General features: G+C 38.4%; 1 protein-coding gene across 1 annotated transcript; it reads right to left on the reverse strand.

Moving 5' to 3' along the window:
• Window positions 1-28: 28 nt before the first annotated feature.
• Window positions 29-25,956, reverse strand: CASP2 (caspase 2). Its single transcript, XM_007425901.4, has 12 exons — window positions 25,716-25,956; window positions 24,436-24,716; window positions 23,786-23,936; window positions 22,367-22,534; window positions 18,929-19,007; window positions 16,248-16,345; window positions 15,270-15,446; window positions 14,585-14,713; window positions 14,120-14,210; window positions 6,447-6,596; window positions 6,203-6,312; window positions 29-1,943 (listed from the first exon to the last, which is right to left on the reverse strand). Exons 3-12 carry the CDS (start codon window positions 23,933-23,935, stop codon window positions 1,809-1,811), a joined length of 1,287 nt encoding a protein of 428 aa, XP_007425963.1. The 5' UTR covers window position 23,936; window positions 24,436-24,716; window positions 25,716-25,956; the 3' UTR covers window positions 29-1,808.
• Window positions 25,957-26,654: the final 698 nt, after the last annotated feature.

Genomic DNA, 26,654 nt, shown 5'->3' on the forward strand with positions numbered 1-26,654 from the left:
TTTTCTCTTTTTAGTTCGTTTTGTGTCATTCTATTTTCCTAAAATTATATCTGTTTTTTAAAAATGTATCAAAATTGTATAAAAATATATATTTTTTAAAATCTTGGGCAAAGGGGATTTATACTAATCGATAAAGGGCAATGGATTCCGTCTGAGGAATTTGGTTAAAGCATACAGTCCTTGGTTGCAGAAAGTTGCAGAAACATTGTTTTTAAAAATACAAAAATAAGATCTTTTTAAAAAGAGCACAAAATATTCCAAATGTATTTTCAAAGGTTTCAAGTCAGATACAGGAAAGGGAGCTACTGCCCAACCTCTGCAGCAAATCCAGGGGCCACCCATCTTACTGCTAAAGCACCTATGGCTGCTGGGTGCCTGGACTGTTATGCTACTAAAGAGTATATTCACACATATAAAGAAAACTGGCTTGTTTCAGTTGTCCTTTACTTCCAAAGCCTATTCTTTAAATGATAGATCCCACCAAAGGGGCCATTTACAGTAGTAGAGCTAGATTCTGAAAAATAATGAGTTAGACTGTTCCTCTACGCTTTCTATCCTGTGCCTGTCCAGGCATCCTTACAAGCCTATCTAGCAGAAGAGCAAAATATTTCCTGTTCTACATGAAAAGCGCTTCCTATTTATGTTAAATCATAAACTGTTTCAAATCAACAGAAATTTTTAAAATCCTATAAAAATAACAAGCACAGAAGCCTTTAAGCCAAGCGAATGCTATAGACAGAAGGGAGTAGGTAATGATCAGGACTCCAGGAAACACTGAATAAGCGTTTAACCCTTTCCTCCCCACCATGAATCTGAAGAACATAGGTGCAAAGAACATAGGCAAGCGGAACAGGACAAAGGTAGGTTAATCCATGGCAGCATACCTGTGTTGTCTAATGAAGACTTAAATATACTTTCAAATCTGCATTAGATAAAACAGATTTTATTATGGATAAAGGACATATTATGGATAAACATTTGGAATCATTAAGCTAATGCCATTACAACTTAGAAACATACGTTTTATGTAACCAGAAGCACCTTGGAGAATAAAAACTCATTGTGATTATTTCCAAGTCCTGCTCCCAATTTTCTGCACGAATGATCAAATTCCATAATAGAATACATAGTAACCAGCAAGCATATAATAAAGGTTTTATAACAAAAACTTAGTAACTGCTTGAGTATCTACAGGCATAAAGCAACATTAGCACTGGCCTACTGTTCTAACTTGACATTCATAATCTGCAGAGTCTCGATTTTTAGGGTGAAGGTTCCCTTTCAAGTCTACCTGCTCTGGGCAACCAAACTTGAATTTGTATTAAAAAAGAATTCATTGTATAACTTTTTAAAAAATGTTTTTTACATATTTTCCTTTATAAAATTAAATGAAATGTCAAACTCACATTTTCTATAAACACTCACATAAAATTATTAAAATGCTCCCCATCAATCTGTTTTTTGCTCATGAGGAGAAAACCCCCTGAACAATGGCCAAGTCCTCTCTAAAGAGGGATATTAGCAAATTCTGCACAGAGCATAAGAAATTTGGCATGGCCAGGCATTATTAATTTAGGATTATTTATGTCTTAGGATATCTCAGGTTTTAAAAACCAGAAACAAGAAAGCAAGTAGCATAAGCAATAGCTCATAAGTCAAATTTTCACTATCATACAAAGCTTTAATTCATCTGACCAAGAGCCTTGAAGGAAGGTACTGTACACCATGGAAATCGACAGGCAACCACAGGAGCATTCCATGAACATTGATTAGCAGGAAATAATTTCATTGGAGAAAGAACGGTAGAGTTAATTCTCAGAAACCATCCCTGGAAATAGGTAAAGGTCTTGGCAGAGAGTGCTGCAATACTCTGACATCTCTTTGCAACGATGAAACTCTGTGCCAGGGGCATGGCCTTCACGGTGTTTGATCAGTCTATTTACCTGCAAGACAGAAAACAACAAAAGATTACATAAAAACATAGGGGAGCAACACACACACACACATCTCTCTCACCCCTATGGGTGGTATGTGCCTTCCTCAAGCTCAGGTCCTCTACCAGAGGCCTGGGAGTTTGAGGGTTCTGCGCAGTATCTTAGCTGTTCCTAGAGCTGCACTCTTCTGGACAAAGAGCTCTGAGGTTGTTCCTGGGATCTGCTGGAGCCCCTCTCCCAGCTAAGGAGTCAGCCCCGAGTGCTCCTACCACCACCGGGACCACTTTGGCCTTCACTTTCTACATCCTCTCTAGTTCTTCCTTCAGGCCCTGGTACTTCTCCAGCTTCTCATACTCCTTCTTTCTGATGTTGGTGTAACTTGGCACTGATACATCTATCACCACCGCTGCCTTCTGGTCTCTGTTTACTACCACAATGTCTGGTTGATTGGCCAGTACCTGCCTGTCCGTCTGGATCTGGAAGTCCTACAGGATCTTAGCCCTGTTATTCTCCAATATCTTGGACAAGATAAGACAAGACAAGACAAGACACACACACAGATATTCTCTTATCCCGGTTAAGGCTCCAGACAAGAAAGCAGATGATTGTGAGTTCTAGTCCTGCCTTAGACATGAAAGCCTGCTGGGTGACTTTGGGCCAGTCATTCTCTCTCAGTCCAACTCACCTCACAGGGCTGGCGTTGTGGGGAAAACAGGTGGAGAAAGGAGTATTAGGTATGTTTGCCATCTTGAGTTATTTATAAAAATAATAAAGATGGGATAAAAAATCTTTTAAAAAAAATGACGATAAGGAGGCACAGAAGACAGCAACATCCAAGTACCACCAAAAGCATAAGACAGGCCCTGAACAGCTAGCTCAACGGGAAGAACAAGATCCATGCCATCAGCATGTACGCCCTGCCAGTCATCAGATACCCTGCCACTATAGTGAGCTGGCCAAAGGAGGACATGGAGGCTGCCGATATGAAGACCTGGAAACTCCTTACAATGTATGGAGATTTACACCCCATGTCCAACACCCAGAGACTGTACACCAGCTGAAAAGAGGCAGTGAGGCTCTTGTGAGTGTCAAAGCACTGTCCTGGATGAAACCCAGAGCATCCAGGAGTACATCAGTAACATGGCACCCAAAGATGAGCTGCTGAGAAAATGCCTGAGGCAGCAGCAGACATGGGAGGAAGTTCAAGCACAGCAAGTGCCATGGCAAGACAAGACCCTGCATGGGATGTACCATCAACAAATAGCTGAGGTGGCTGGCACTGGGAAATCCTACCAGTGGCTGGAAAGGGCTGGGCTAAAAGACAGCACTGAGGCACTGATCACAGCACTAGACCCATAGAAGCAGGGGCCTACCACACTAGACAGGACCCAAGGTGAAGATTGTGCAGAGGCCTCAGAGACAGTCCAACACATAATGGCAGGATGTAAGATGCAGGCAGGAACAGCGTACACTGAATGGCACAATCAAGTAGCTGGCATTGTTGACAGGAACATCTGCACAGTGTATGGCCTAGACACTCCTAGGTCCAGATGGGAGATTCCACAGAAGATCATGGAGAATAACAGGGCTAAGATCCTGTGGGACTTCAAGACAGATAGGCAGGTACTGGCCAATCAACCAAACATTGTGGTAGTAGGCAAGGACCAGAAGATGGTGGTAGTGATAGATGTAGTGGTGCCAAGTGACAGCAACTTCAGGAAGGAGTATGAGAAGCTGGAGAAGTACCAGGGCCTGAAGGAAGAACTAGAGAGGATGTGGAAAGTAAAGGCCAACGTGGTCACAGTGATGGTAGGAGCACTCAGGGCTGTGACTCCTAAGCTAGGAGACTACTCCAACAGATCCCAGGAATAACATCAGAGCTCTTTGTTCAGAAGAGTGCCATGCTAGGAACAGCTAAGATACTGTGCAGAACCCTCAAACTCCCAAGCCTCTGGTAGAGGACCTGAGATTGAGGAAGACACATACTACCCATAGGAGTGAGAGGGGATTTTTTATATATATAAAGGTATCTGTTAGGAACTATTTAGTTGATATAACTAAAACATAGAAACTAAATTTAAACAAAAAATCCTTAACTGGGGGATTCTTTGACTCTTTCCTGTTGCATTATACTTTTGAAAAATATTATTTTCCACACATTTAAAGCTCATTGATCCAAGGAGGAGGTACTTTTGTTTTCCAAATAACATACAGTAAACCTGGCCCCTAACAACAACAAAAAAAATCATTTATAGTGTTGCAATAGTTTATAAGTCTGAAAAGAATGGACAATACTATTTTTCTTCTCCTTAAAAATGTTTGACCAAAATTAATGAATGAGAACCATCACCAAAGATATAATAAATAATAATTTGATTATAATCCTTTCCACAAAGTCTAAAAAGATTTCAATAGATATAATGTAATTTTAAAGAGGTATACCAATTGTAAAGCTTAGCAGGTAACATCACCTAACCAATCTTGGCTATTGAAAGCAAGGCTGGCCTTGTGAGTACTTAGACGGGAGACTACCTGGAAATTTCAGAGCATTGGCTAGATTGGAAAGCCAAGAGAAAAATAGAAGCAATTGCAAGCCATTAACGTAACAGCCAAGTAAAATGTATACAAAACTCAAGATTAACTTCAGGGCAATTTTACCTTTTTTACTATCTATGAATTGTTTCTGTAGTAACTTCTTGATGATTTGCTGAGAAGGATTTAAAGAGAATTAAGCCTCAAGAATTCCAATCTTACTTGAATTCAGATCCCAAAACATCTTGCTATGTTTTTTAAAACCTTTCCATCGGGTGTATACATAAGAATTTACACAGCATAGTAGAGGATCCTTTGATCTTAAGTAATGTGGATATAAACTCTGCTTCAAATGCTATGCTGCTTTGAAATGTAATAATCTTAAGCTTATTTCATTTGAAAAAAAGTTGAAACATATGACCATATGATCAGCAAAGAACCACTTCAAAGCTGCTACAAAAAGCAACAAAGCCCCCTCATTTCTAAAACCAAAGCACAACAGCAAAATTGCTTCACTTGCCTCTTCCATTTGTAGTAACTGGAAAAGGCTGCTGTGGAGTTCCTAAGCCTCTGGCAAAACCACATCCAATGTTTGCAGCCAACCCCTTGAAGACACTTTTGCACAAATGTAGCACTACCGGAAAAACCTTCTCCCACAGTGCTGCATCGCACTGGTTTTTACAAATGTTAAAGAAACTAAAAGGAGGCTGTGGGGCTATTGGAAAAATCTTGTCAAGGCAAACCATACCATCTCTTCCCTGCAGCAAGGATTGTTGTGTTGCCTTGAAGTGTAAATTGCCCTGTCAATACAAATCAAAGCCACCTCACACAAGCCTGTTCTTTAATCCTGTAAAGACTGTTTGATTGTTTTCCTTAACCCCATAGAAAGGCCCCATAGAAACTGAAGCAATGAGGTGTCAGCACTGTTATTTCATACTGCATCCATGAGTGATGGCTACAAAAGAAGAAAATGTGTCTCAGAAGTTCTGCTGAATCATTTTGGGTGGGCTGCAGCTTGGCAAAACTGAACAGCTTGGTTGTTTTAGGTTTTGGCTGAGATAAAATCTAGCAGGGTCTTAGTGGCTGAATACAGTAAGGATGGTGCACCTTCTCCCCACTCCTCTGCACGGTCAGTGCTTTGGCAGATTTATCTTTCCAGCACCCTCTTTTGCTCTGTCCCTGATCCTGCACTTGAAGTCAAGGACGTTGGCGGTGGCAGCAATTATGGCTAGATTTGCCCAGGGGGAGGGGGAGAGGCAGACTATGGGATCTGCTTCTCTTGAAAGCAACGACATCAGCAGTGGCACCTACCGAACCAGCATACTCCCTCTCTCTTCCCAGGACTTTCCTTTCCATACCTTCCTTAGTCACCATGGCTGACATCCTTGACTTCAAGAGCATATAAGGGGAGGTAAAGAAAGAAAAGCTCTGAGAAGATAGGGGGCAGGAAGGCAGGCCAGCTGGATATGCTGCCCTTAAAGCCAAGGACATTGGCAGTGGTAGTGATTATCCAACCAGCATTTCCCACTCACCACCCTCTTCTCAGTGCCTTTCTTCCCTACCTGCTGCCTCCCCCCTGCCCCACTCCAATACTTCTGTCTGGAACACAAGTGTTTTGATTCAAGCATGGATTATTAGAAAGTAGTTGGGTTTTTTCCTGCATATCCCTAGTACGAACTACTACTTTGAAATTAGAACATACGTAAAAAGAAACAAAGCACAATATCCCTGCCCACCTTGACCAGCATGTCAGCCACATGCGTGTTTCTGGCATCCTCAGCAAACACAGAAGTGAGAGCTTCTATATACCAGGATCCACGTTTGGTATTTCTCATAGCAGCTGTACCTATAAAGAAATAAAGCCAATTAAAAGGAGAAAAAAATACAGATACTTTACTTGCATAAAGGAAGAAATGCTGACTTGCCTCAGAAGTGTAATAAACCTAAATATCACAGCATTTGCATTATTATCCAAAATACCTTTCAGGCAGGCATATCCACAGATCATATCAGAGCAGGTGGGGAGCCGTAACTTAGGGTTCTCCTTCTTGTTGGCATCACTCTCTTCACAACCAGGGGAACTGGCCCGGTCATTCCCATCTATCTGATCCACTCCATGATCTGTCTCATCTAACAAAGGGAACAAAAGGCAGAAGATCAACCCCATGCAGCTCTATTAGATATCTTGGCTAAATAGCAGACATACTCATTTAATCTTCAATTAGTGGTCGCTACTGTTAGATATCACCTATGCATATTCTTGGTGTGATACGAACCAACCTTTCTTAGAACAATCCTCTTATCAAGTAACCTTATGGAGCATTCACAAGCACAGGTACATGATAACATAGGATATTAAAAGTACATGCTACGCTCATGTCAAAACTAAGGAGGAGACATGACTGGCAAATTACAGACCTTTAGTTTACTTGCATAGTCAGGAAATTTTCTGCCAGATGTTTTTAGTGGAAGTTAAGAGACCGGCTAGAAAAGGGAAGCCTCTTACTGGAGAAACAGGCTGACTTTAGGGAGGGGTCAATCCATGACTGATCAGTGCTTAATACTGCAACATCTAATGAAAAGGTGCTCCACACACTCCAGGGTTTTGCTGTATGAACTTTCACAGAACTTAAGTCCATATTTGACTCCACCACTTGAGCTAAACTGTGGGAAAACCTGAACGTCTCTTCAGTCGATTAGCACTTGCTGATTATTCATGCTCTTCACAACGGCAGATCCCGCAAGTCAGGTGCAACCCTTAAGGCCATCTATCAAGTGCTTTCTAACTCATAAGGGTATTAAACATACTTGTCCTATTCTTCCTGCATAGTTCTGTTCTACTCTATGCAGATGATGTGGGAATCCTTTCTAGAACCTCCATGGGACTTAGTTCAACCCCCATGGCCCTAGCTCAATTATTATAACTGAAATAAACTATAAAAATCCCCAAACCACTAGTTTTGCCAGGGGACCTGGCATATAAGCAGGACTATAACTGAGCAGGTTTCATAGTTTAAATATCTGAGTATAGTCTTCCGCATCTCAGGCATCCAAAATGCTCACGGAAGCTGTATTGCCCAAAATGATTGCGATCCTAAAGTTTTGTTTTTGTTTTTTAAAGCAAAGGAAGGTATTATATATTTGCAGCTCCAACTAGCTGAAGTTGGTACAATTTATGGAGACCAGTTGAGCTCATTTTCCAACACTGCACTTGTGGGCCTTCTCCAGTTTAATGCTGGGAGATGAAGCCTAATCTAAAGCAACTTTACTGAAAAAGCTGACACTACTCAGGCTCCTTCTCCGCCACTTACTGTCACTAGGCTATGAGCAAGTTGAAATCAATAATATGCAGTGTACAATGGACACTGGGTGCCAATCTGATTTAGACACAGCACTGTTTGTTTTTTCATTCATGAAAGTCTAAAGGGCACAGTAATACCTGATACTTATCTTACACAACTAGAAGTATTTACTCATAGAAGGGCTTTTACTTTGGCTCAGTGCAATACTTTCCCTTCAACGGAGCTAGACGGAAGATATATTTCCCAGAACAACTGTGCCCTTGTGATGATGGACAAGTAGAAATTATTAAGCCTGACCTTCTCCATTGCTCATTCAACAGTATTAGCAGTATTCATATTCTTCCCTTGGTCTCTAAGTTGCCAGGCCATACAGATCAATTTTACATTTCTTTTTACTTTCTAACAGTATCTCCCCCATAACCTATAATGTTAAATTCTGCACAGCAGCAAGTAAGATTTGGCAAGAACTGATTTAATAGTACTGCTGTACCTGTATTTTGACTCCAGAGTTTTGCACTTAGTTTTGCAGTCTGTAATGTTATAGGTTTTTTCAGTATTATCTTAGTATATTCTACTATTTTTATGACAAACTAGTTTTCTTAATTTTAATTGGGTATTAGCTTCAGCTATAAATACATGACATCCTACTGATGAGAATTCAGTCATTTATAGCTGTTATCCTATTAGTTCTCAAACCTCTAGCTACTGTTTGTACAGCTTGTACACACTAGTTATCTTACAACTATAAGCTACTAATTTGCAGTTTTTAAAGCTCTGACTTTATGCTAGACCTAAATATTGTCTTGTAGCTATAGATCAGGTTGTGATAATAAAGAATTCTGAAGACACCCTATAAATTCCCAATAACCTAAAGACCACACGTAGAGTCTACAGACCACCTAAAGATCACCCATAAACTGCTGCCAACCTTCCTTCACACTTATTGTATCTGATTTCCAACAGATAAGGAAAGGTCACCAGTGGCTCTAATATTGTACACTCTCTGTGGCTGCTATTTGCAAGACAGCCTCAGGAAACTTCAGCTGTGGAAAACCATCTTCACGTACTGAAAAAAGAATCCACGAAGGGGGAGGGAAAATTTCCAATCAATATGGGGGCTGGATAAAGCATGCACACATGCATGAAACCCTACATGCAGGCTTTTTACAAACAAGCCAAGAATACAGCTAGGATTGAAAACAAAAGTTTTCAGTATTGTCCAGATTTATTATTGCATCAAGCAATCAGAGAATACAGTTTTGATTACGTATGCAGAAATAGTTAAAAACAAACTAGAGCATTTCAATCACCTGATTTTCAACAGCATAGGTGAGTAACTGGATGTCTATATGCATCATCATAAATGACATTATCTCCCTTAATACTCACCAAACAACCTGCCATTCCAAATATTCTTTTAAAGATTCCTTTAATAATATTTTTAAAATAATTATTAATTTATGGTATGCTCTAAAGACACCATAGATTTTCCTGGAAAGTAAAAAGGTAGGCTTCTGAGAGCTTCCAAAATGAAGGCAGTATTTAAAAAAAATACGACTTTCTTTTTGCATTTATGGAAAATACCAAAGTGAGAAAAATGAGGAAGGGGAAAGACATTTTTAATCACAACTTTCATCACAGGTTTCAAATCATATTAAGTCTTCCTGATATTCTCTGCTCCACACAAGTGGCTTCTTAACTGAGCAATCATGTTTTCAAAAGCTTTGGATGGACAGAGAAAGAAGCTTATACTTTGTATATCTTTGTATTTTCCCTTCTTTTAATTCTTCTTTCAGCTAATCCAACTTCCCTTCCAACTAATCCTGCTCCAAAAATCTTTCCTTTTCTGTTCAGACCAGAAAATTATTAGTCTATCAGAGTTCAGTTTATTAGTATGAGATTTCTCCCCCCACCCTCCCTGTTTAGCACTGTTATTTTCAAAGCTCATTTTATCATTATTCACTTCCCTTTTATCTCATTGTTTTTTCTTGCTCATGCGGTTCTTGTTGCATGCTGGGTATTAATTTGACTATACATACAGCTAGACTCTGAGTGACAAGTGTTTAGAATTGCTTTATCCACACTATTGTTATTAAATTGTATACTTATCCCATTGTTACGTATATTAAAGATAATCAGTTTGAAAACATTTCATAATAATGGTGAAATCATAAGATGCCCCAAGAGGAAAGCAAGGAGATGTTGCTGGCCCTCACTATTCCCAGCTAAATTAACCTTCTTTTCCTTTCTCCTTTAAAATGAAATAAATCCAAGCATTCAGTATTTACTGGCAGCAATACTGTAGAATAGACATAACCGCTCCATTCCAGGTGCGAGGCTACTAAAAGCAAAAGCCAGCCTACACCCACTGGGAGAGAAACAGCACCTAGCGGACAATGAACGTCTAGCAGTGGGAGTTGCAATCCTGAAGAAGTAGCATGGCATGGAACGTTGGATCAAAGTAGGACAAACAAGAGGCTCCCATGCATTTAGACAATGTAGCAGGATGGTAATCGAGATAAGCATCAAATGTCAGGTTTGTGTAATGAAGCTTTTGCAAGTCATTCAATATTTTATAGGTTTAACAACACAAAGCTAAACAGACAAGCCAGCACAGCTTTTAAGTCAAACACTTAATTTCTTGGAAATGGATTTTTCCAAGTAAGAGAACTCACTTGCGTGAAACTAGAATCTACAAGCTAGGTCATAAACAGGATTTTTGCTGATTTTCTTCCTTTGTTACCTGAGTAAATAAACTGTTAGCCATGCATTACTAAAACTCTTTAGTAATGAACAGAGATGTATATAGGTAAGAAGCTCCATTTAACTATATGAAAGCTGGTGCTAGCTTAGTAAAATCTGCTCTCTGAACAATCCTCTGAATATGAAGGAGAAAAACTCAGCAGAAAGATACCAGGACCAAACACATTTGGAGAAGATTTAAATTCCGCAGGAAAAGACACACCCTTTGTCAAGTGAAAGGAAGCATTTTTCTAGATCCTGAGGTCCCCAAGCAGCTCTCCATCTGGCAGGGCTCTGATTTAAGATGGTATTTTCCTTTCATAGCTCTAGCAATTTTGCAGCTCCAGTATTTCCACAATGAGTGCCAGAGAGAAAGGGACACAGGGACTGAATGTGCTTCTTCTAATGACGTCCACTTCAATGGGGATGGTGACAGAAGAGGCTGAGGCTGTGTTCACACATCATGCTATAGCATAAAGTCATTTGGCAGATTCTAGCTTAGCACGGGACGTTAACCTAGTTACTGTGGTTTATGAACCATGGTTTATGGCTTAGCACAACATGCGAGTCTGGCTTCCTGTCTTTTGTTAGAAGTTCAAGCAACTAAGTGGTTTAAGGTTTGGCTTGAGCTACCTTCCTGCATGTTCCATTTCCAGCTAAGGTAAGAGATTAGCTCCGAGTTTATGTACTCATGTTGTCCTGGCCAAATTTCTTGATCCAGTTTATTATTCACTGAAAACATAGCACAGGAGGATGTGAAATGAGATGCAAGACTAAAGTAGTTCTTGGACAACTTTAAATTGGGCAAATGTAAATTAAAAATGTAAATTAAATTAAAATTAGAGCAAAGAAACAAATCTAGGTTCGATTTGCCCCACTACACCCTAAAATCATCTTCAGGATGATCCACAGAGGCATTTGTACAACACTATTATATTATTTTCTGAGCCTCCATTTCTTTAATATTTATACCTATACCAAATAAGTACATTTTGAAATATCTGAAATATTAAATTTGTTTCGTCAGAGTGCCTGATTTCTCAGTGGAAGGATACGGTGAGGTCCTTTTTTGCAATTCCTGCTACCCTTGGTCATTTCCTAAATACTTCTAGAGAGATTTCAGAAAATATTGTCCAAAACATGTTAATATGAGTCCTGGCATCAATGCATTTAAGACCAGTATCTGAAAGTAGGATAGTGCATAAAGCTGCAATAAATATCTGCAGGATTCTCTTTAATATCATCTCTTACCCACAAACCTTAGTATATTGATTGGAATTATCGAAAGACTGAACTGTTTCATATGGCTTTTAATTCACAGCTTGCTGCTGTTAACAGACACCGGAGAGACTTTAGTATTCACTGTTGTCTTATGTATTGGCTTTATTGTTTTTAACAGAAATACTGCAACCTCTAGGAGTCATGCGGTAATGCAGTGATCTAGAAGTATAGTAAAATAATAAAATAATACCATTTGTTTAATCTCAACCCTGTGCACAGCCCAGGAAATTTGCATTCAGTCCACCGTTGTTCTGTGCAAGGCACATACTTGATTCCTGCTTTCCCTGATGAAATATCCCTGGTTTTAGAGGCAAACTCCACTCAGTTATGATCTGTAGCGCTTGCATTTCAACACAGAAGGAAATATAATAAAATAATTGTGTTGCAGGCTAGTTCAAACATTTATGCAAGAGACAGATACTATGGAATTGTGTGTGTATGCATTTGTGTGTGTTAAATAAACTTGCCAAGAAGTACTATTGTAGTGCCAAAGTTTTCTTTACATATACCTCAAAAACATATGTAACCTTAGACAAGGTGTCTGCAGCCCTGGAACAGTAACAGAACACTAGCTCTGTTCTGGTTCTGCACTTCAAAGGGCAACACCAGTATTCCCCTAAGATCTGAAACTTGGCTAAAAAAAAAAATTTAAATGTAAGGATTTTAAAATTTAAAATTTTAGCTTTTCAAGCGTAAATTTTATTCCCTATTAAACCTTCTTCAAGCCTAAAATGTGTTCCCTATAAAAGGCAAAGATTTAAGGGAGGCCTCTGGGGACTACAGAAACAATTTTCTAGGCACTTTTTTCTAATTTACTTTACAGAATTCATCTGTACTGCAGGCATTCTGTCTGACAGTTCACCAGAACAAAATGTTCTTTAAGGCAAAGGGGAGGATTTGTGGCCTTCGAGATGTTGCTGAACCCAATTCCCTAGAACCTCAGCCTGCATGACTAATGAAGATACTGGGAGCTGTTGTGTTGCTGTTAAGTATAAAGGGGGAGGGGGGAATAACGCTCTAGATATGCATCTACGTAAGATGTAGTCAGTGCTCTCTGCTTGATGAACTGCATCTAGCCAGCCTTATTCAACTTCTCCATAAAGCCAAGTATCCTGCTGATTCCACTGACCATCTTCAAATCTGAATCGCAGAGAACTTAGGCTTCCATATATTTCTTGAGGCATTCTTCCCTTCCACGATAACTCTAACCACAGTTAGAGATGGGGGTCCTCAATTTAAAATATAAATCCAGATTCTTTCACCAGAAACATCCTGCCCAATGAGGGCTTTCTGGGAAAAAGTGAGATGAGGGTGTGGAGGCCCAGAGAGACTATTCCACAGCCATCGCCCCTATTTTATGGGACAGCTTCTTTCTGGAAATTACGCTCACCCACTTTTAGCTTTCCCAAAGTTGGTTACAATGAAGCTTTTAAAGGCAGCATTTAGGGAATAATTTGGAATAATGCTGCCTGTTGGTTTATTGCTCCATATTATTCATGTGGATGTTTTATTTTCACTTTGGATGTTTTTACTTGAAAACCACTGGGAGTCCTTTGGTGATACACTTTTATTTAGGAACTGATGCATTTCCTACAAATTTTAATCAGCTGAAATATCTGCTGAATCAGCCACCATTCCTTACATCAGTTATAATCCTCCGATCATGATATAGTCTGGCAGATCTCAAACCTACATTCCGTAAATGTTTCTTATGTTCCTAGTATCTTTCTTTTCTTATATTCTTATAACCTGCTTTAATCACTTTCGAGAAAGCTTTTGACTAGGAGAAATATGTTTTAATATGTCTCTGCATCTTAACAATATTTTAAATTCAGCTGCTCCCCCCTGCATCTGAATGAAAGAAACCTCATCATAATTCATAATGCTTCTGTTTCACACAAAACAGTTTTGTGTAAGCTGAGTTGCTTGTTCTCAGGCTGTTATTTATCCAATCTACCAAGATTGAGCAAAGGTAGGAAACACCAGAGTCCAGGCCAAAGAGAGAAAGAGCAAAAGTTCCAGCACACAAATAAAATCTCACTGGAGTGTGGTTAGTATGGCTAACTGCCCCCACATTCATGCAAGATGTGGAGATTATTACAAATCTCCCTCTTCTTTTTCCATGGTACTGCAAGGTCTGCAAATTGCTGACCACAAGCCATGCACAGTGAGAACCACTTACAGAGAGAGGTAGTGGCAACAGCAAGGCAAGGAGGTGAAAGTGGGTTCCGCTTATACCTGAGAGAAGTAAAGAGGAGAGTTGAGTGCAAGTGTGCAGAAAGGGGAAGGTTTGTGGTGAAACACAGGTCACCCTCCCCAGGCACTTACCTCCCCGGCATGCTTGGATGAAGAACATCTTAGGCTTATTCTGAAGATTAGGACAATTTGCATTATCAAAAAGCCTGAAAATTTCCTGCAACTGGAAAAGAAACAAGTAGACAAGGTAACTGAGTGTTTTAAAAGGAAATGGTTAAACCAATTCTTAACTATCATGTTACACGTTTTATTTTATTACTTTATTATTTTACTGTGTAGTGACTCAAAGAATATGAAGGGTGCCACATTTTTTTAATCACTAGAATGCAAGCATAGTATCTACTCTGCCCAGTTTTCCCCCCTCTATTTGTCTCCCCTTTAACAAAATATCTTCCATTAATAACTTTAAGGCAGATTCCCATAATATATCAAAGCTGTTTAAAGTTTGGTTGTTTCCAAGATAGCCAATTTGATCCTCAGATTCCCTGCAGGATCACATTCCTAAACAAAGAAGGAATTTGCATATGGCTGACTTACCTGAAGTAGCTTCCCATCTACTCCATAGACCCCACCCTCTATTCCGTGCGAAAGAAGTGATACTATGCAGGAGTCTAAGTCTCGGTGAGCTGGATGCTTTGAAAAACTTTCCAACTGTTCTTGCATTTCCTGAGGGAGAAAAAAAAAAATCCGAGATCAGCAATCCCTTAAACCATATATATTGACAAACTAGGAAATGCACAACAGTATGAATTCACATACACTGAAATTCAAATGCTTAGGTGCAAATTAGAGCATATAATCTCCAAATAGCAAGATAACTAGGAGATGAAGGGCTCAAGAATGATCAAAATTGAAAACATATGAGCACAGTGTCCAGAGGAGTTCAAGATGTTATATCATTTTCAATCAAAAGGATTCCAAGGGAATTTCAATTTTTTAAAATTTAAATCTGGAAACTTTTGTTAATGATACAGATATATACTTTATATGGAAATAACAAAGAAATAAAGTTGTGATAATGAAACAATGAAGAACTTAGAAGCTAAAAACAATGTTATAGGTAATTAAAATTTTAAAATATAAAAAAAAAGAATTCTAAGCAAAGATGAAATGTTCACTCTAATATCATCTTGAGGCCAGCTTAAAAACAGCCAATCCTAGAAAATAAACTTTGTGAAACATATGCAAACATTTGTCACGACTGTCACATTTTTCAGCTTACCTGGGCAGTCTGATCATGTCGAACAAGCACCTGGTACCCAAGACACTTGAAGAGCACATCTAGAGCTGCACGGTCCACATTTCCTCCAGAACGGAACTCTAGATCCGTCTCATTGCTGAAATGCACATTGCTAAGGATAAGAGCTAGGCCTCGTGGCTGCGATTTCAACTTGTATGCCTGTTGAGCACAGATAATATATACCAGTTTCTTGCTATATACACTGAACAGTAAAATCACCACATGCTTTGAAAACGTATCACAGCCACCACCAGAATACTTCCAAACAGAGGTCAAAATACAAAATGAAAACATTGTAAGACAGTATTTCTTAATATTTTCAGACCAGAGAAAACCATTTTTTAAAAAATATGAATAATACTTATGATTTTTAAACAAGGAAAGCAAAGGCATAATGAATGCTTTATTCATCTTAAGGGGAGATAGGAGCTTGGATATGGTGTACTCATTTAGGTCTTTAGTGAGATTAATTAGAGAATCAGTGCAACATTCAGCTTATTTTTCTATTTGGCCTTAGTTGTAGCAAGTGCTGAAAATTCACTTTCACGAAGTTATGTTGAAGGAAAATGTAGACAGAATCTCCAATTCCTTCATTCAAAAGCTCATTCTCTATGAACAGTCTTTCAAGGATTTATTTTCAGCTTTGAGAACTCTTGAGCTGTTTGGGAACAATGGTAGTCCATGGAACAGAGTTTGAGAAACACTCTTCTGAGCTCACATCAACATCGACTGATTATCTTACCTCCCCTCCATTTTTTACCCTGAATTTTCAGAGTTATGGGGCTGCTCAAATTTTTATAATTATATACATATGAAAAAAGAAAACGCTACATTTTGTGTGGTGTCAGTTTTTCCACACAGCCTATCTATTTATCTACCTTCCTGCATATAAAGCATCCCAGACATATTTATGAAAGAGAGCAGAAGAAATTCTCAGTTTCCACCTTCCAGCTTACTCACCAAGTGCGCATGAGTGAGATAAAATTCTGAAGTGCACAGTTTCACCTGAGGATAGTGAGGGCCATCTCCATCATCTAATGAATGCTCCATTGGCTCTGCTACAAACCAATCACCAAAATGTAAATGCAGCAAAGTAGGCAACTGTGTAACAACTTGCTTTATATTTACAGTAAGGTAAGGATATTTAAGAAAAAACTGTACAGTATGTGAATTTCTTAATTTAAACAATTTACCTCTAAAAAGTAGAGTATTCTACTATACTGCAATGTTTCTTTTTCTTATTGAAATACTGAAATCCAAATCCTTCAAATTTAACTAACGTACCTCCTATCAGAGTTCCATCAAAAATTATCTCTCTAAAGCTATTTGCATTTCAAGGGAAACTCAGTTGGAGCCAACTGAATAGTTCAAACTAGTTGAACTATTATTAGTATCAAGGGAATAGGTAGGTTACCATAGGTGAAGTAAAAATTAGAGTAAAAATGTGAAACTTCAACAAACTTTGTACAGAAAGTATGAAATATTTTATAATATTATAGATTATAATATCAGTCAGGGAGTGGACTTCCCATGGGGAGTCATTACCAAAGTTGCTGCACGGCCTTAGGATCACTACATTTTTTCTCCTTGAGGACAAGGTGCAAGTAAATCAGAGAGAGGTATCTGGCAATAATGTTGAAGGATCAGGGTTTGGGGGAAAAGGAGGTTTGTAGCTGGATTCAGCATAAGGACTCGAAGTTTTCTTCCCTCATTTAAGATGGTCTACAACTGTAACTCATGTTTACTGTAGACATGTATAACTCTTAACATTCTTTGAATAGCTTCATATTCCTCCATTTTCTGCAGTATATAAATCTAAGTTTAGAAGTACACACCAAATCACAACACAATTTAACAATGAAAAATGACTAACAGCAGCCAATTAACTTTTGTGAGTATGTCTAGGTTACAGTCATAGCCGTGACATATGAGTAGTAGATTCATCCAATGAATAATCTATACAATTATTAGCTAATAAAACAGTTTGCAATTTAAAATCTCAGTGGGATGCAGCTAAATCCAGGTCATTGAATTTGAATCGTTTTTCATTGTTTTTCCATTATTCCTTCAACAAAGCTGTGATTTTATACAGGGATAGTTAATTTCTGTATATCCTTCAGTCAGGACTCCAGTCTGGGAACTCCAAAGATAACTCAACCAGGATCTGTATTAAAAGAAAAGGTGTGGGCACCACTAACAATATGAAATTCCAGAATAAAGATGTCCACCATTCCTAGCATTTTCTCTTTTTTAAAATAATTTACAAAATATTTCATATTGTATAACTTATAAAAATAAACAATTTTTGAAAGAAAGAGTCTGGAAATGGAATTTTCAAAACTATTCAGATGAAACTAATACCACAAGAAGAAATACCTTTCCTACCACTCTGCCTGCCCGCTATTTTCCTTATTTCACAAAGTAACAGTGTTTTTAGTTATTATACATAAAATACAAAGTTTAATGTAACAGTAACTCAGACTCTCCTGCATATACATTTAAAGAATAGCTCTCTTAGAAATTGCAGACAAACTTTTTATTAAAATTTGGAAAACTGTATAAGGCTAGATAATATTTCAGATGCCTATCCTTCATGTAAAAACTTACATATTGCATTTCTTTTGTTTAAGATGTTAAACTGTGGTTTTTTTCCTGATTTCAAAGAGCCAGTTCAGTTAATGCCTCTTTGATTTTGCAAGTTATCCCAATAGTCTCTGAGTACACTCTTAAACAAAACAGTAGCACAGGTTAGGAATCAGTATATGTGATTTCACAAATACCTGAATGAAGGTATTATCTGTTATACTTGTCTTGTAAAGTTAGAGAAAAGAATCTATGTAACCAAATTATAAAAATAAGTAATAGTATAAAAAAACCTAAAATTCATTGCTGTGAGAGTTTTTATTTGTATGTCTGCTAGTTCTACAACATGACCTTTACAGCATAGGGAATATGTTATAAAGCAAAAACTGCATAAGATACTCCCATGTCTTGCCTTCTCACCAGACACACTCAGAAAGTGAGATCAAGGAGACCTAAGCACACAGAGCACTTGGAAAACAGAGGATGGAGATCTGCTCAGGGAAAGACTGAGACAGGGAACTATTTTTCACTGCCTGGAATGAAAATCAAAAAAACTTACTGCGTATCTCTAGGCCCTATTGCCACCGGGCTTTTAGAAACTATACTACTTCATGCTCAGTGTTGACATTAAAAATACTTACGTTCTGCTACATACTATGCTACAATTTCCATTGGCTAAAATCAAAAAGCATCCCCAAGTGGTTGCTGCTAAGACTGAAAGCAAAACATCCACCATATATAACAGAAGTCCCACCCCACTAAACAGGTTTGTTTTTTTTTCAATTCATTTGAATCACATTTTTCAAAACACTGCTCACTGAGACTAAACTTTTTCAGACTTGTTCCTACTGAAAGATTAAGAGCTTTTTTCCTAATATACTAATTTAAAAAATGTTTGACATTTCTAAATTTACAGGTCCAAACTAGAAAACAGATATGTTAAAAATATAGCATTTTTTTGTTTTGCATATTCATTCTTATGTCAGATTTGGTACATTCTGCAAGTCTATGAAAGAATGTAAGTGCTGTGAAAAAGGCAAACTGGATTATAAACTTACCATTCTGATAAAATCTTTTCTGAGAGACACAGGATTCAGGCACTGGAAATGGGAACGTTTGATTGTAGTGATGAGGCAACTGAAAAAGACCAGAAAGCACTATGAAACTATCACAGAGTTACTATGTTCATCAAATATAACAACAGATATGGGATGGGGGCAGAAGAGGATGAAACTTCCACTATGGTGGGGTGTGGGGTTGTCCCCCCCCCAGCATCTTATAGGTTTTTTAGGGCCAAATTATAGGTGGTTTTTAGGCCATTTTTATATATGTTTTTAACTATTTATAGATTATGTCTATGGCTGGAGAGTCCTGTGTTTTTTATTATTATTGTGAGCCGCCCAGAGTCACCCATTGGGGGAGATGGGCGGCATACAAATTTGAAAAATAAATAAAAATAAATAAATAAAATCTATCTATAAGAAGATAGCACAAATATATGTATGCATCATGCATACAAATTATTCCATGCAGCCAGTCAGTCTGCAAGATATACTAAGTCTTATCATACCTTAACAGCGGTCAAGCAGCATATTAGGACACACTTAATTAGATATTAGATTTAGATTTTTTTTGTTCCCCCTTTCTTATTTGTATAAATAACTCAAGGCAGCAAACATACCTAATACTCCTTCCTCCTCCTCTTTTCCCCACAATCACCACCCTGTGAGGTGAGTTGGGCTGAGAGAGAGTGACTGGCCCAAAGTCCCCCAGCCGGGACTAGAACTCACTGTCTCCTGCTTTCTAACCTGATGCCTTCACCACTAGACCAAACTGGCTCTATTGTACCAGAGGATACTCTCACAAGTGAGCATTGGTCATAAACTATGGACAGTTCTGTCCACAGTACATTTACCATGCTGTGCAGATTAGGGACCCTGGCTTGTTGCTCTTGGAGCCAGCCAAAATTCAGCAGGTTTGTTCTCCCTTAAGTTGTATTACAGCTCAAACATGACATGCAGTTTGACTCTACATTAGAACAAGTCATGAACAAAATACACAGAGAAGTATGAGATCCTATTTAAAGTTGAATCAAATTTGACTCCTATATCCCTCTTCATTATATTCAGTCCAACCAGGTGCATGCACAAATGTATTTACATGTTGCCTCCTATAATTAATTCTGTGATAACCCAGAAGCTGTGAGCATTAAGATCAGGTTTACCTTCATGTAAAGATATTTTATATACTGTTTTTATAGTCTTAATTTGGATCTTTTTTTATTGTTGCAGAAGCTCCTCAAAGAACATTTCTAAGAAATGCATGTAAACAACACATGCATTCACATATATGAGGGAAAAGAAAGCATGGTCCTTACGGACAATGGTTGCAGTGGAAACAAAATCTACTAGCCATCCCACTACTAGATATTCTGGCTTTCACTGACAATGAGCCCAGAGAGAGCAATGTACCACTGTGCAATCTGTATTTTCTTTCCCAGGAGTTAACTATAATAATAGTCCTTCTCCCACATGCCTACCTCACAACATAACAGACTTTTTGCTATACTCTAAATGAATGATCACTTACACAAATATCAAATTTTCCAAGAATATGAATTCTATCTCTGCAAAATATAGTATGTGATATTTTAGTTTAGGATTCTCTCCTGAAATATCAACTTTTCTATCAAAAAAGTTCCTTATTACTTAGGGGATTCAATGTTAATGTCACAATATTAATCTTATTTTTAATACGATATAAACCTAATTGCCCAAGATTGTAAATAGAAAATAAAAGCAATCAATCATCAGAAAGTACAAATAATATACAATATTAATACAATATATTAATAATATATATATTGTATTATACATACATATATATATATATATATATATATATATAATAAAAATATAATATAGTAATACAAATCGCTTAAAAGGAAGCATGGCATTATCTAGAAAATATTTTTATACTAAGTTCTTGATGAATTCCAAAATAAATGAAGTCCTCTTCTCATAGTTAGTGCAAATTTTCAAAAGAGCTTTTATATTTGATTGAAGAGTTCTATGGGATATTGAAGAGGCTTCTTGTACTGTAAGTGATATGGATATGTATCATTCTTCAAGGGCCTTGCATATTCTTCTACTATTCTTCTGGTGCACCAGTTGCACCCTTTCCTAGATTGGGGGGCCCTTCAGGCAGTCACTCATGCCCTGGTTACCTCACAGCTTGACTACTGCAATGGGCTCTACATGGGGCTGCCCTTGAAGGCTACCCGCAAGCTTCAGCTGGTCCAGAATCAGCAGCATGGGCAGTGATGGGCGTGCCTCAATATGCCCATGTATCATCTCTGCTTCACGAGCTGCACTGGTTGCCAGTTTGCTTCTGGATGCAATTCAAGGTGCTGGTCACTACCTATAAAGCCCTACATGGCACAGGGCTTGGTTACTTAAGGGACCACCTGTCTCCCATAATAACTGCCTGACAGGTTTGATCTGGCAGGGTTGACATGCTCCAGGTTCCATCAATTAAACAATGCCACCTATTGGGACCCGGAAGCACGCCTTCTCAATAGCAGCACCTATCCTCTGGAATGAGGTTCCCTCCAAAATTTGAACAGCTTCCACCCTACTGGGATTTCGAAGGACCTTAAAGACCAGCCTTTAGAGAGGATAACTGATGCCCCTTTCTTCCTTTCTGTTCCCCTCTGCCATCATTGTCATGTGCTTCTGTATTGTTCTTTGTCTTTTAAATGTTTTAACAACTGCAAACCACTCAGAGCCACTGGGAATCAGGCAGCATATCAATTTAATAAATTATTATTATTACTACTACTACTAATGTTGCTCTCTCTCTGTTCCTAGCAGGATGAAAATGTTCATCCTGTAGCATTTTAGCTCTGTCTGGGGCAGATTTGTCCTGATAAGGCTAAGTGTATTATAGATTTACTACAAGAAGAATTAAAAAGCATCCCTACTTCATTTGACTTGTTTCCACTTTTATGAAGTTAGGAGCAAAATTAAATTTCTTAAATCTATTAATTATAAATTCATACTAAGCCAATATACAAGTAAGGAGGGCTGAAATAAGGTTCTGTCACTTTTAACCTTACAATCACCATAGTGAGCTTCATAGCAATTCCTGGTGAATATTTTTCCTGGTAAATATTTCTCAAAATATGAGAGAAATGGCCTAAGAGCAAGAAGAAGTGTGTGCATATAGTCTTAATGCAATATTATCAGTTCTAGAACGTGTTTGCCTGAAGATACAATGAGATCTAAATCTCCCAATGCTTGTAAAACTAACCATTTATAACAAAAACTAAGCCAAAAGTCTTCTCCATGACATACTAGCTTTCTAAGTTTAGGGAGCTGAATACACAGTGATCAAGGGGGACTCGAAATATCACACACTGATATTGTATAGTTACATGAAAGGGCAATATGAAATCATTAATGCTAAACATGGTCCCTAATTTTATCTTTCCTTACCTCTACAACCTCAGTCCTACGGCAGGGGACAGCGGTCAGGAGCATTTCCTCCAAGTGCTGTTGTTTAGTTTCTCGTAAAGCTTCACAAAAGGCTGAAAAGGCTTTGGGGCCCCTCTTAGGAAGCAGATTCAATAATTCTATGTTTTGGCTAAAACTTCCAGACTTCGCCTATATCCATGCAAAAATAGACACCATTCAAATATTAAACTGAATAAGCAGCAGCAACAATAATGAAAAGTTATCCAGGCCTAGAAGGATATTATCACTACTTCCACTTTGCCGTCAGAACATTGCTTGTAATCATGAAATTTTGACAAGGTTAACATCATCATCATCATCATCATCATCATCATCATCATTATTCCACCATTCTTAATATATTTTGGCCAACTCAACCTTCATAGTTTTCATTATCCTTTCCCTTACAGTATTATCCTTTGTCTCTCATCAAGCAACTTATAGATATATACCCATACAGAAAATTCACAGGAGAATGCACAAGAAATATAAAATATTTATTCGGTTACACTAAATATACAATGCCTAAAGCAATGGCAGTAAAAAAAAACCCCACATAATAATTTTAATCTTGGTCATGCAATCAAACACATTGACACATAAAAGAAGTTGGGGTCTCACTGATAGAGCAACATAAATATAAGCATATTATACAGCATAACTTTTTCTTTCTTTTAATAAATAGGAATAGAAATAAATCTGATTGTTATTGGGAAGTTTGTCTCACAGCTTGATAGCTAGAAAATTACACTGCTTTCCAACATTTACATTCCTGCAATATATTGGTCAATTTTCATCATTCAACAACACAGCAAGACAACTGCAACTTAGGAAAAATATGGAATATGAATATTTCAAAAGCATTCCAATAATTTAAGATACTATGTTTAATGATGCAAATACTTGATTTAAAAAATTAACTTCTGAGAACTCCTGAGTGGCAAAAGGGGTTCTTACATCAACAGCTATATTTTGATTACTTATGTAAGCACTGCTTGCTAAAACTGATCAGTTCTATTTCCTCTTCTACTTCTTACTCTTCAGTGTAGCTTAGAAGACAGAAAAATTACCAAACAACCTTCTATTTCTATTAGTTTCTCTGCCTCAGTACTGGTGGACTGAAAGTAAAAAAGAGTAATATCTGTTCCACTTACAAAATGTTCCCACTTTTATTTGGAAGCAATTCTCACTTACCACAGGTGATCAAGTAAGACGCTATTTATAGGCTTTCATTAATCTATTAAAAATTAGGGTTCAGTTATACCGCTATATGCTACTCTATGCTGCTGGTATTAATTCATGAACAGTGCAATGTAGCATTTGAAAGCTTAAACAATATGTTAGAGCAATGGTCACTTTGGATAATTAAAATTAAGCCCAGTTATGACAAGACCAACACACCTGTATCATCTCCATCATTGCTTCAGTGATAACATCTTTTTCTATAAGATGTTCCATTAGTTCCTTCAACACTAGCTGCTTTGCTAGAGATACACGGTTCTTTTTGAGCACCTCTTGGTGACATTTCTGCATGCCACATGCACCCAGCATCCTAGAAATAAAACAGAGCAAATCTAAATGCAAATATCACACCTACTCTTCACATCTTGCATAATGTTTAAAACCTACAACAAGCACATAACAGGCAATCGAATATTTAATTTAGTTCACCAGTTTTGTCTGGAGTGTAATTCCAAATATCCAGTGGCTGTAATAGGGATGATTTCTAATTTGTTTTAAATATCCAAATATATCTTTAAGGATTAGAATACTGAGAGTGCAGACTCTGGCAAAATTATGCAGTCCTACAATGGAGCAAGATCAAGGTCAAAATAGGTATGAGACCATTTCTTGCAGCAGAGTACTATATCCAGCAAAGTTTGTGAACTATAAATATGCACATATATTTTCTATTACTTCTTAATAGGGTAGGCTTAATAGGCAATTATCTCATCTTAAACACTAGGTTGCTCCAATAAACCAACAGTTACCATACAAGTGCAAATCAGCTACTAAAACATTTCACAGCAAACAGTGAGATATGTTATTACCTGACAATGTTAGACGAATAAGTCAATTCAAAAAGCACAAGTAGAATGGTGACTTGAAATGTCGGTCATAGCTTCTCTCTTTCCCCCGAAAAATAATTTTACGTTTGGTGATTTAAGTCAGCATCAAACCAACATAGCTTATAGTTGGTTATACTTTTTAATAGAGTGCTTCACTTCAAGGTCCCTCAGACAACAGTAAAAAGCACACCAAAAACAGCCAACAACTTCAGGCAATGGGACCAAGTTTCCTTCACAGCTTTCCCTTTCCAAACTGGTGATTTCTATTGAAAAGTAGAATATTATAAATATATATATTCTGCTATTTATTTTCTATGTTTATATTCTGCCAGAGTCAACAAACATTACTCTAAGCAGGTACGTCATTCTATACATTCATAACAATTATACAAGAATACTTAAATACCCTCACACATTAGCAAGGTGCACTTGTTAACAGTATTTGAAAGCCACACCTTCATTTTCAAAATAAACCCTAGCAAGGTAATGAGTGTTACACCATAGCAAATATGTATGAATGGTGCATTCATGGCTTTATGTAATCCAGATACAGATCTTGCTGAATTCATTTTCATTTTACAGAGACCATGCAAAACTCCACTCATATAATAACTGACATCCATGACAGTGCTATGACGGATCTATGCAACTATTATTCTGCAATCTAGATAAACAAAAAGGAGCTTTAATTTCGTGCACAGGGCTATGCAGAAAAAAGAAAAAAAACTCCAATGCGATTCAAGTCCAACGATATTTTGTTAACTATAGAATTTCTAGAGCTAATTTTTGAATTAGAACATCCCTTCATGCAAATCCTGTCTCCAATCTCTCCTAGGTATGAACTTTTAGTCCTCAGGTGACCTCCTAAAGAAAGTCACTTTCTCCCTCTCGCTCCACTTGCACTTAGAGGGAGAGGAGAAACTCAAGTGATGGGACTGCTGCACAAATTACAGCTGAACACTGAACACGGAAGAAGGGTTTCAGAAACGTAACGTGCAACTCTCATCCAGGCTTCTGCAGGCTCAGTCGAAAACTAACGGCTGAGAAAGATAAAAGGCGAGGGGAGACAGGGTAGGAGGACTGAGAGAGGCAAGCAAAAATGCCCAGGAGGAAACGTCAAGGGCCCAAGCGGAAGCTCGACCCCCCAGGCCAACCCCACCCTCCCACTGCAGCGCAGAGCCGGCCAGAGCGGGCGGTCCTTCTGCTCCATCCCTGCCCTGCAGACGGGAGGCTTTCCCAAATTCCCTCGATCTAAATTCTACCTGCTCCACTCCCGTCCCTTTGGCTTCGGACCCTGCCTAAGAAGCGCGACGGGGAAGCCACCGCCAGCTACGCCCGTCGCGTCCCAGTCCTCTCTTGGCAGCGTCAGCCGCGCTAGGCCCCAGGCGCAAAGGCGCTTTCCCGCTCAAATTCCTCGGGTTTCGTCCAGCAGGAAAGAAAAGAGGCGAGCATCCCTGGTCACGTGGGCGCACTCCTTCTCCTGCCGTTTGTGCGCCTGCGCAATGGGGAGGTGCGCGCGCACTCTTTCCTTTCTCGGGACGAGAGAAAAGATCTCCAGGCTTAGTTTGCGGAGTTTAGGGTTCCTCTTGCTCTACGTCCAGGCGCCGGTTGTTTTCACCGATTCATCCAATCAGCGGACTGTTCAATTTGCCTCTCTTGCGACTGTGTCCCTTGTGAAAAAGATCTTCTTGTGGCTTTCTTGCCCGTCCTTCCCTAGGGTACATTATTTTAACTGAGTTAAAACAAGACTGGAGAAGCTTATTGCGCCAGATGCCGCTGAACTACAACTCCCAGCAGCCTCAGCTAGCTGGGCCAATAGTGAGGGGTGCTGGGAGTTGTAGTTCATCGGCATCTGGCAATCTCACAGGATAGCGATTACTCCTGTCAGACAGTGAGCCACTCCATCTGTGAAACGGGAGATTGGTGTTTATGTTGTTAGCTGGTTGCTACCCATGGTTAATTAAGCCATGATATTGAAGTAATTGGCAGAGGAATTGCAATATATGGAACCATCAATTAACCATACTAATTGATTGATTATGTACCCACAAGTCTGTGTTGACTCTTAGCAACCACATAATAACTTCTCCACGATGATCTGTCCCTAACCTGGTCCTTCAAGTCTTCCAAAAGTGTATCCCTTGCAACTTAACTGAATCCATCCACCTTACTGCTGTCTTCTCTTCTCCTCTTTCCTTCCA

Source organism: Python bivittatus, unplaced genomic scaffold (assembly GCF_059951505.1).
Source record: "Python bivittatus isolate LINGU-HERP-01145 unplaced genomic scaffold, Pbiv_v1 ctg000270_np1212, whole genome shotgun sequence".
Classification (NCBI taxonomy): Eukaryota; Metazoa; Chordata; class Lepidosauria; order Squamata; family Pythonidae; genus Python; species Python bivittatus.

Coding starts and splice junctions, on each gene's coding strand:
- CASP2 (XM_007425901.4), bottom strand. CDS start 23,935: ATGCTGGGTGCATGTGGCATGCAGAAATGTCACCAAGAGGTGCTCAAA. Junction 6,597..14,119: donor CATCCAAGCATGCCGGGGAG/GTAAGTGCCTGG, acceptor TCCCTTTGTTAG/ATGAGACAGATCATGGAGTG. Junction 1,944..6,202: donor TGGCTGACATGCTGGTCAAG/GTGGGCAGGGAT, acceptor TCTGTCTTGCAG/GTAAATAGACTGATCAAACA.